We start from the raw sequence: 12,013 nt of genomic DNA, 5'->3' as shown, positions 1-12,013 counted from the left end.
GCGGTTTGGGAGGGCATCTGTAGTAGTAAACGACAAACCTGGGGCAGGATCCCGGTTACAGGTAGCTTGTGCAGGAGGAGGAGGAGGAGGAGGAGGAGATAAGTGTTCAACGGCCCGTAGACGTCTAGGTCATTAGAGACGGAACACACTCTCAGATTAGGAAAGGGTGTGGCCGGCCGAAGTGGCCGCGCGGTTCTGGCGCTGCAGTCTGGAACCGCGAGACCGCTACGGTCGCAGGTTCGAATCCTGCCTCGGGCATGGATGCGTGTGATGTCCTTAGGTTAGTTAGGTTCAACTAGTTCTAAGTTCTAGGGGACTAATGACCTCAGCAGTTGAGTCCCATAGTGCTCAGAGCCATTTAGGAAAGGGTGGAGGAGGAAAGGGGCCTGGCCCTTTCTATGGAACCATCCCGGCATTTCCCTTAAGCGATTTAAGGAAATCACAGAAAGTCTGAATCTCGATGACCGGAAGCGGGTTTGAACAGTCGTCCTTCCGAGTGAGTGCAGTGGACTACTCACTGCGCCACTTCGCTCGGCCCATGTAGCCTGTTCAAGGGCTTCAGAACGCAACAAAATTTTGATCTCAGTATTCCATACAGTTACTTTCCAAATCTGAAAATTTAAAACGCTGTCACAATTTACTCATTATGAGGTACAATGCTACGGTAAATGTTTAAGACAATAAGTCAAGTATTAAACTGTGTTGAGGCATCATATCTCACAGTGTGCAAATTACAAGACTTGAGAATAATAGCACTTAGCGACTGCCAGTACCTTTACATGTACACTACTAGCCATTAAAATTGCTACACCAAGAAGAAATGCAGATGATAAACTGGTATTCATTCGACAAATCAATTATACTAGAACTGACATGTGATTACATTTTCACGCAATTTGGGTGCATAGATCCTGAGAAATCAGTACCCAGAACAACCACCTCTGGCCGTAATAAAGACCTTGTTACGACTGGTCTTTGAGTCAAACAGAGCTTGGATGGCGTGTACAGGTACAGCTGCCCAGGCAGTTTCAACACGATACCACAGTTCATCAAGAGTAGTGACTGGCGTATTGTGATGAGCCAGTTGCCCGGCCACCATTGACCAGACGTTTTCAGTTGGTGAGAGATCTGGAGAATGTGCTGGCCAGGGCAGCAGTCGAACATTTTCTGTATCCAGAAAGGCCCGTACAGGACCTGCAACATGCGGTCGTGCATTATCCAGCTGAAATGTAGGATTTCGCAGGGATCGAATGAAGGGTAGAGCCACGGGTCGTAACACATCTGAAATGTAACGTCCACTGTTCAAAGCGCCGTCAATGTGGACAAGAGGTGACCGAGACGTGTAACCAATGGCACCCCATACCCTCACGCCGGGTGATACACCAGTATGGCGATGACGAAAAAATGGTTCAAATGGCTCTGAGCACTATGGGACTCAACTGCTGAGGTCATTAGTCCCCTAGAACTTAGAACTAGTTAAACCTAACTAACCTAAGGACATCACACACATCCATGCCCGAGGCAGGATTCGAACCTGCGATCGTAGCGGTCTCGCGGTTCCAGACTGCAGCGCCAGAACCGCGCGGCCACTTCGGCCGGCTGGCGATGACGAATACACGCTTCCAATGTGCGCGTTCACCGCGATGTCGCTAAACACGGATGCGACCATCATGATGCTGTACACAGAACCTGGATTCATCCGAAAAATGACGTTTTGCCGTTCTTGCATCCAGGTTCGTCGTTGAGTACACCATCGCAGGCGCTCCTGTCTGTGATGCAGCGTCAATGGTAACCGCAGCCATGGTCTCCGAGCTGATAGTCCATGCTGCTGCAAGCTTCGTCGAACTGTTCGTGCAGATGGTGGTTGTTTTGCAAACGTCCCAATCTGTTGACTCAGGGATCGAGACGTGGCTGCACGATGCGTTACAGCCCTGCGGATAAGATGCCTGTCATCTCGACTGCTAGTGATACGAGGCCGTTGGGATCCAGCACGGCGTTCCGTATTACCCTCCTGAATCCACCGATTCCATATTCTGCTAACAGTCATTGGATCTCGACCAACGCGAGCAGCAATGTCGCGATACGATAAACCGCAATCGCGATAGGCTACAATCCGACCTTTATCAAAGTCGGAAACGTGATGGCACGCATTTCTCCTCCTCACACGAGGCATCACAACAACGTTTCACCAGGCAACGCCGGTCAACTGCTGCCTGTGTATGAGAAATCGGCTGGAAACTTTCCTGACATCAGCACGATGAAGGGGTCGCCAACCTTGTGTGAATGCTATGAAAAGCTAACCATTTGCATATCACAGCATCTTCTTCCTATCTGTTAAATTTACCGTCTGTAGCACGTCATATTCGTGGTGTAGCAGTTTTAATGGCCAGTAGTGTAATTATCTTCCCTGTGTCAGTGTCGCTTACCTCGATGGATTCCCCCATTTACAGCCCATATCTTCGCTCGGGTTGCCCCCGTCCGTGTATGCTCCACTTACATACTTCTGTTACCGCGTCACGTCTCCGCAACACCACCACCAGGCGAGTTCCAAAGTTGCGGTGGGGAGTGGTCAGAACGTTTTGGCTCACAGTAGATACGTCCTCTTCTTTTCCAATCACGATAAACAAGGTTTAAGAGCCTACGGAATATCAGACTAGCTGTGTCGCTGGATTGAAGAGTTTTTAGCAAACAGAACACAGCATGTTGTTATCAATGGAGAGACGTCTACAGACAAAGTAACCTCTGGCGTGCCACAGGAGAGCGTTATGGGATCGTTGCTTTTCACTATATATACAAATGACCTAGTAGATAGTGTCGGAAGTTCCATGCGGCTTTTCGGGGATGATGCTGTAGTATACAGAGAAGTTGCAGCATTAGAAAATTGTAGCGAAATGCAGGAAGATATGCAGCGGATAGGCACTTGGTGCAGGGAGTGGCAACTGACCCTTAACATAGACAAATGTAATGTATTGCGATTACATAGAAAGAAGGATCCTTTATTGTATGATTATATGATAGCGGAACAAACACTGGTAGCAGTACTTCTGCAAAATATCTGGGAGTATGCGTACGGAACGATTTGAAGCGGAATGATCATATAAAATTAATTGTTGGTAAGGCGGGTACCAGGTTGAGATTCGTTGGGAGAGTCGTTAGAAAATGTAGTCCATCAACACAGGAGGTGGCTTACAAAACACTGGTTCGACCTATACTTGAGTATTGCTCATCAGTGTGGGATTCGTACCAGATCGGGTTGACAGAGGAGATCCAAAGAAGAGCGGCGCGTTTCGTCACAGGGTTATTTGGTAAGCGTTATAGCGTTACGGAAATGTTTAGCAAACTCAAGCGGCAGACTCTGGAAGAGAGGCGCTCTGCATCGCCGTGTAGCTTGCTGTCCACGTAACGAGAGGGTGCGTTTCTGGATGAGGTATCGAATATGTTGCTTCCCCCTACTTATACCTCCCGAGGAGATCACGAGTGTAAAATTAGAGAGACTCGAACGCGCACGGAGGCTTTCCGGCAGTCGTTCTTCCCGCGAACCATACGCGACTGGAACAGGAAAGGGAGGTAATGACAGTGGCACGTAAAGTGCCCTCCGCCACACACCGTTGGGTGGCTTGCGGAGTATAAATGTAGATGTAGGTGTAGATGTAGATGGTACAGGGGAAGGGCGGCTGTCAGCGAGTCACCGTACATCCCTCTGACTATCCCGCTGTGGTGTTTGCAGGCGCACGAGGCCAGGCGGTGCCCTGCCGGACGCTTTGGCTACGGCACTTAGGCCCACGATGGCGCTCTGCTGCTGGCATCGGAATGGCGTCGTCACCTTCGCAGCTTTCTTTACGGTGAGTCACAAATGCGCTTCCTACATGTACCATATTCTGTAACTGCACTCAAAGAATCCATAACATGCTGTCCACTGTCCGAAACTAAACTGCATTTCCAATCTTGTGACTGCTCGACTGTCACCCCCAGAAGATAAGGCGTTAATGACGTCTTCTAGCGGGACTTTGAATTTCGCCGCGCTACACTCGTTCCCTCAGATATGAATTATACCGTCGCAGCTGTATGAGCGCTCGACGGCAAAGAAAATATATAAGAAAATGAAGGTACAAAAATTGTAACTCATTTTGTTTTCTACCCGCTCTTGTCTCTTGAGAGCGGAAGCTTAACTTCACTTACTCGCTAGTCCTAGTATGATTCAGACGTAAAAACTTATTAGCTGGTCTTGGTCGGATTAGGACGAAGAAACTTATTGACGTGCAGACGTATTGTGGAAGTTTATATGAAATTTGGAGGATGGAAGCAGCAACGTAAAATACATTGCATTCAATATCAAGACGGTTTTAATTTGTGTAATTCCTGGACAATGAAATTTATTGCAAGATTTCGGAGCAGCTACGACTTTTCACGCAGAAATGAGCCTGGAGATTTTTGGAGAACAAGACCTGGACGTCGCACAAGAGAATACATGTTAACATGGTAAAGAATGAACTCTTATATACGCCATTTCCCCCTGTCAATCAAAATTTTGTTATTCACTGTTCTCTTTCAAATAATTTTTGTAGTGGAAATTGGTTTGAATTTTCCTCAGAAACGCCACAAGGACCACCCCAACAATAGCTTTTCCGAAACAAAAAATCCGATAACTTTACTGTAATACGAAGTGAGATTTGCATTTTATTCTTTCCCTTTTTCACGGTCATTAACGATTTTAAAAGCCCCTTTTTATTCACCATTTCTTCTCACATTTTCAACCTTTTCTTTTCTTCTCTTTTTTCTTTTTTAGTAACCACTACAGTCTAACATAGACTGTGGCATCGATAACTAACTCAGTTTGACGAGGAAACTCATCCAGAAATTTCTTTAGGTACGACAGATCCAGCTGAAGGAGGGTACTGTAGTGGGACGACCTTTTGAGGATGTTGATTGCTATGTTCTCCCCATATTCTCAATTGTCCCAGTCACTTTGCATGGGCCGGCCTCTGTGGCCGAGCGGTTCTAGGCACTTCAGTATGGAACGGCGCTGCTGCTACGCTCGCAGGGTCAAAACCTGCCTCGGGCATGGATGTGTGTGATGTCCTTAGGTGAGTTAGGTTTAAGTAGTTTTAAGCCTAGGGGACTGATGACCTCAGATGTTAAGTTCCATAGCCCTTAGAGCCATTTGAACCACAATTTTGCATGGAATTAACATTGGATGATACGTGAAAGGGTGCCTATATGTTTGTGAAACCAGGAACGTGCGTATGTCATGATGAAGATATAGAACAAGTATCGGCGACTGGGTAGTAGAAATTGAAGTGTAGCTACTCAGGGAGGTCCAGTGTGGGCTGTAATTATCGTATGGTAGTTGAAACGTCAATTAGGGCGATTCACAAACAACATGTTGTTCCAAAAATGTTATCGTGGAAGTAGGGGCCAGGAGGAGCTGGTGAAAAAACACACATTGATAAGGTTATCTTTTATTTTAAAAGGCTTTCTGAGTAATAAATTTTTAAGTCTGGCATTTCTTTAAAAAAATAATTTCAAAACAATATCAAATAGCTTGACAATTTTCATTATGAAAAGGAGATTACCAGGTATAACATTAAAAACTTGCCAATAATGAGATTTTAATTGCAAGGTTTGACGTTAACAATAAGAAGATCTTAAACTTATTATATCATTAAGTGAACAATTTCCAAAAAACTTTAGGTAACTAGCTTGTACTAAGCAAACATTGTTGTCTCTCGCCAGTTACATAACTCATATTTGTTACAAGGTAAATGTGAATAAGCCAACATACAAACCTCCACATTAAAGACAGTTCCCAAAAAAAATTTTCCTCAGCTCGGTGAGTGAGTGACACGTCTAAAGGGGCCGAGATCACAATAGTCGGAATAGTTATTGGTGGTCTACAGGGCCACAGCAGATCAGCCCCAAAACTTGCATTACGAGCCACCACCTCCCCGAGTTACCCAAAACCAGAAGATGTAGCAAAGGCTGTGCCTGCACAGACTCCGAACCACAGAGACCCGCGACACCGACCCTAAATCACCCAATCGAGGTGTGAATGAAAACGGCCCGACCAAGAACCAATTACCACACTCCCACGGTCATGTAAACGAAAACTGTGGTGGGGCGACCCCGACAAAACCACTGGTGAAGAAACTCATACACTTCCCTGGAACTTGAAAACCTTCTCATATATATAAACTCTGTTACATAAAAACAGTACTCAACTCCTCACACTCCACCCCAGCGCCGGGAACACGTCGCACTTCCAAATGCTCGTCAGAGCCAACCACTGCCAGTGGTTTCAACGGCCGATAGGAAGACATACGGCCCCACGCGCTGATCTCCTGCACCACGGCTTCTAAGCTTCATAAGCCACGTACATGCTGGTAAGGCAGACTTAGCCTCTGACAGCCAAGAGGTCGGCCAAAGCACGTGGCGAGCAGTTGACGCCCCCCAACAGCAGGGCCCCACTCGCGCCACCACCTCTCTCGGTCACCGCCCAGGACGTACTCCTCGATCATCACGCGGCCGTACACTTGCTCTACCTCCCGCCAGAGGGCGGTAGCGATCCAAACAGCGCGACAAACCGAAAGCGCCACCGCAAACACTAGACACGTAGGGAAAGCACTCCGCCTGGCGCGCTTATCGAAGAGCCGGACACAACTACGCCCCAGTAGTGAAACTTCGCAGATATTCTAATGCGTTAATGCGGAACCGATTTACGTTGGAAAAAAAGTTTCCAGAATGAGATTTTCACTCTGCAGCGGAGTGTGCACTGATATGAAACTTCCTGGCGTATTAAAACTGTGTGCCGGTCATAGACTCCAACTCGGGACCTTTGCCTTTCGCGGGAAAGTGCTCTACCAACTGCCAGGAAGTTTCATATCAGCGCACACTCCGCTGCAGAGTGAAAATCTCGTTCTGGAAACATCCCCCAGGCTGTGGCTAAGCAATGTCTCCGCAGTATCCTTTCTTTCAGGAGTGCTAGTTCTGCAAGGTTCGCAGGAGAGCTTCTGTTAAGTTTGGAAGGTAGGAGACGAGGTACTGGCAGAAGTAAAGCTCTGAGGACGGGGCGTGTGTCGTGTTTGGGTAGCTCAGTTGGTAGAGCACTTGCCCGCGAAAGGCAAAGGCCCCGAGTTCGAGTCCCCGTCCGGCACACAGTTTTAATCTGCCAGGAAGTTTCAAAAAAAAGTTTGTTCCAATTCTGGTCACCAGGTGCAAATCTGGCGCTATGAAAGCAAGAAAAATGTGTAGAAATTTTACCATATGTAATAGATTAGGAACAGTCCGTGGGCAGCAGAGGTCAAGCAAGTGAGAAGGCATAATATTCATTTTGTTATTAAACTCTTCTTACACATTTTTTTCAATATGAACACCGGAGACGTCGCCGAGATGCTGTACAGCGGCAGATTTGCACCTGGTGACCAAAATTGGAACTAACTTTTTTCCAACGCAAATAGGTTCGGCGTTAACCATTAGCGTATCTACCTAGGTTCGCTGCCACAGAACTACAGCCCTTACTGGATCTCCGTAAGTAGCTGCACTTTAATTGAAACCTGTACATGAAAAGTATTTGCAGTTTCAAGAACAAACAACCATCAGCTGTGTAAGCGAATGACGACAACGAAAATTTTTTCTGGGCCCGGACTCGAACCCGGATATCACACTTTCCGCGAGCGGTCGCCTTAACCGTTTTGGCTATCCGTGCATCGATTAACGCTAGACCCAAACTTCCATATAGAGTCGTTTCTGCTTACTTGAAACATGGCGGATAAATACGATTTTGCAAAAAATAATAAGTGTTGCTTTTATGATTTTGTTCACTTGTTATAGAAATATGATAAGAAAATTGTTTTGTAAAGTAAAATAATTATTCTGAAACGTTCTTATTGTATATTGTAACTAGGCAAGACAATGAATTTGCTGACAGATGCCTTTATGGACTGACAGGGTCATTCATGCATTCATACTCCAAAAGAAACTCTGTAATAATTTGCCAGAACTTTTCAAACAAAACTGACAAATCGAACTGATCGCTACCGCGATGTAAAATGAAGAGATCGTTACCCAAAAATCAACCCCAGTACCTTAAACTCATTACAAGGATCACATCATCACCTTTTACAAGTTGCATAGACATCCAAAGTGTCCAGTGAGCTGTTTGAGGCAAGGTGGGGGGAGGAGGGGGGGGAGGAGGGGGGGGAGGAGGGGGGGATGAGATGACTGATTTTGTCCAGTGGGCTTAGAACCTGCCTGTTGCCATGCATCCATGGCTCACAGCATATTGTGCGCGAAAAGGGTGAGGTGGCTTTTACACAAGCGTTGCTTTTTAAATCCATGCTGATTCACCTCTGATAGAAATTGCTCTCTTTTTAGGATAGGGACTATATTGAAGCTTGGAATATGCTCAAGGATCCTGCATTAGACCGGCACTTAGGGCACTGGCCTGTTATTTAAAACATCCGTACATTAACTCTTGTGCGGTTACCTCCAGTCGCTTTGAGACTCGTAGCCTGTATCTAAAAGGGCCGCTTAGTAAGTCATGCAACACATTTTCTTCTTGGCCACTTTCGGATGAAAAAAATGGGGAATTTACTGTGGGACATCGTGGAATACTCCCGCTTCAGCCCCGCCCCCACTTTTTATTTTATTTTTTTGTCATCAGTCTTCTGCCTGGTTTTATACGGTCAGACACGAATTCCTCTCCTGTGCTAAGCTGTTCATCTCATAGTAGCACTTGCAACCTACGTTCTCAATTATTTGCTGGATGTATTCCAAACTCTGTCTTTGCCCTCTACAGCTCCCTGTAGTACCACGGAAGTCATTCCCTTATATCTTAACCGATGTCCTGTCATCCTGTTCCTTCTGTCTGTCACTGTTTTCCACATATTCCTTTATTCTCCAATTCTGCACAGAACCATCTCATTCCTTACCTTACCAGTACTCTTAATTTTCAACGTTCCTCTATAGAACCACACCTTAAATGCTTCGATTCTCTTCTGCTCAGGTTTTCCCATGGCCCGTGTTTCACTACCATACAATGCTGTGCTCCAAACGTACATTCTCAGAAATTTCTTCCTCACATTAAGGCCTATGTTTGATACAAGTAGACTTCTCTTGGCCAGGAATGCCCCCTGTACTAGTCTGCTTTTGATGTTCTCCTTGGACTGTGTTTGTCATTGGCTATTTTGCTGCCTTCTGCTATTTTCTTTTAGTGTTCAATCCTAAGGTTGGTTTGCAGCAGAGCGCCATTCCTCTCTTCTGTCTGTCTTCCTCTTCATTTCCACGTTTGTGTTACATCTAACGTCATTCATGATCTGTTGCATGTATGATATCTTTGGTTGCCCCGACGATTCCTTCCATCAATAGCTCCTTCTGCTATTGTTCTAATGATGTTGTTACGTCGTAGAATGTGCCCTACAAGTTTCTCTCTTCTTGTTTGGATGTGCCTCCACAGAGGTCTGGTTTCCTGTACTCTTCTAAACACCTCTTCATTTGTTACTTTGTCTCTCCAGCTGATCTACATCATCCTTCTATAGCACCACATCTCCAGCGCCTGTAGCCGTCTTCTCTCTTCTCTTCCAGTTTCACATCCTTATAGGGCCACACTCCAAACGAAATCTTTCATGATACGTTTACTTACCTGCATAGGTAGTAGAATTCCTTAACTTCATCTACTTCGTGACCATCATTCGTCCCTTATGGTTTCATAAAGTTCCGATATGTGGCGGCGCCATATCTAAGCTTCAAAATGTCGTCTGTAACGGTGGTGCTTCCAAGCTCAGAGCTGTCACTGAGTTTCTTTCGACGCAAAACCAGAGCATCACAGATATTCTTAGGCGCTTGCAGAATGTCCACTGAGATCTGGCATTGAACAAAAACACGGTCAGTCCTTGGCTAGGCATCTGTCATCACTGTAACGAAGTCGCGTGTCGGCCAACCATACATAGCTGAGGCTCTTGTAGTGTTGGAGCGTGCGGACACTCTCTCTGACTTTTGCAGTGTTGGATTGTGCGGGCAATCTTAATCGAGGTGTTCGACGGATCACAATGAAACACCTCGCTGCCCAATTGGACGTCTCTGTTGGTAGTCCCACCAATCTCGTCCTCCTGTTGGGGTACTCAGAGGTGTGTGACAACTTGGTTCCTCGCTGCTTCACAGAAGTCCATGAAGATCTTTCATCTCCTTGACCCAATGAAGGGTGCACTCCATAAGAAGCACTACATGCATGATGGGGAGGTTACTGATGCAGCAAGACATTGACTGTGAAGTCGACCATTGAACTCGTACCATGTGAGCATATTTGCCCTGCCATTAAGGTCCCATAATATAATTGCACTGAACGGTGATTATGCCGAAGAATAGGGTTTTGTAGTCGAAAGAGTCGGACATGGTGTATTAAAATCTTGAGGAAAAAAATCCTGCGAACCGAAAACACTATGTTTGTAAAAATACAGTTTTCATTCTGCATGTGTGAAAGTTTTATAGTGTGTAGATACATCCTTCCCGCTTGTTTTCAAATTAGTTCAAACTGTTCCCGTGAGTGGCGCCGTCACACCATGTCTTCAAAATGGCCACTACACTTGACGTTCGTCAGAAGCAACGTGCTGTCATAGAATTCCTGTGCTGTGAAAACGAGACAGTTGGAAACATCCACAAGAGGTTGAAAAAGGTGTATGGAGATGCTGCTGTCGATCGCAGTACAGTTAGTCGGTGGGCAAGCAGGTTACGTGATGAAAGCGGGCACGGAAATATTGAGGATTGTCCTCGCAGCGGCAGGCCTCGTACTGCACACACTCCAGACAATGTGCAGAGAGTTAACGAATTGGTGACTGCTGACAGACGCATCACAGTGACCGAATTGTTACGCTATGTTGGGATAGGGGAAGGAAGTGTTTGCAGAATACTGAAAGCGTTAAAAAAGGTTTGTGCCAGGTGTGTTCCCAGGATGTTGACAGTGGCTCACATCGAAACAAGAAAAACGGTATGTAGCGAACTTTTGGAACAGTACGAGAATGGTGGAGATGAATTTCTTGGAAAAATTGTGACAGGTAATGAAACAGGGCTCCATCATTTTTCACCAGAGACGAAGAGGCAATCAATGGAGTGGCATCATGCAAATTCACCCAAGAAAAAAAATTCAAAACCACACCTTCTGCTGGAAAAGTTATGGCTACGGTTTTTTCGATTCCGGAGGACTCTTTCATGTTGACCTCATGCCAAGTGGAACCACCATAAGTTCCGATGCGTATGTGACGACACTGAAGAAACTTCAAGCTCAACCGAGTCGTGTTCGACCACATCGGCAAAAGCAGGATGTTTTGCTGTTGCACGACAATGCACGGCTACATGTCAGTCAAAAAACCATGGAAGCGAACTCGAATTGACAATACTGAAACACCCGCATTACAGTCCTGATCTGGCTCCATGTGACTATCATCTCTTTGTGAAACTGAAAGACTCTCTTCGTGGATCAAGGTTAGAAGATGATGATTCCCATGTGCACGCTGCCAAACAGTTGGTCGGTTGGTTGGTTGGGGTTGAAGGGACCAAACAGCAAGGTCATCAGTCCCTTGTTTCAAATGTGGTCGATTCCGATAGCGTGACATCTCAGAAAAGTCAGAACGATAAAAGGGGAAAAGGCTAAAAAATGTAAAAAGGCAGTCATGTTGTCAATGGTAAAAACAAAATGAGGTAAGTCAGCAAGAGAGCGAACCCAACGCTATGCTAGAGGCAGGAAATATCCCACCCCTAAAGCAGCAGAGGCAAGACCACCTGCGACTTAAAAAAAGGTGCAACCGTTAAAATGTGGAACTGCGTATGGGAAAAGGAGACTAACCAATCCTAAAAAATGATAGAGTAAAAGGGGAAGAAAAGAGGATCTCGGCCAGGGAGGGGAGTCGGGAATCTCTAAACACGGCTTACAGTGGGAGATAACCCAACACTCACCGCCCTGCCCCAACACCAGTTAGATATTAAAAACCTTAAAACTGAGAGTAAAAACCACTTTCCCGGAGGA

The 12,013-nt window shown here is 45.9% G+C and overlaps 1 protein-coding gene across 1 annotated transcript in view; it reads left to right on the top strand.

The window, feature by feature from the left end:
- Positions 1–12,013, top strand: part of LOC126424995 (uncharacterized) — a 57,620-nt gene that overhangs the window by 21,206 nt on the left and 24,401 nt on the right. The window contains exon 2 of the mRNA XM_050087893.1: positions 3,728–3,842. Coding sequence (XP_049943850.1) covers positions 3,786–3,842 — 57 coding nt within the window. The 5' untranslated portion in view covers positions 3,728–3,785. The remainder of the gene's footprint in view (positions 1–3,727; positions 3,843–12,013) is intronic.

The sequence above is a fragment of the Schistocerca serialis genome, chromosome 10 (assembly GCF_023864345.2).
Source record: "Schistocerca serialis cubense isolate TAMUIC-IGC-003099 chromosome 10, iqSchSeri2.2, whole genome shotgun sequence".
Classification (NCBI taxonomy): Eukaryota; Metazoa; Arthropoda; class Insecta; order Orthoptera; family Acrididae; genus Schistocerca; species Schistocerca serialis.
The sequence above is the reverse complement of the archived record's forward strand: the minus strand, read 5'-3'. Positions and strand labels throughout refer to the sequence as shown.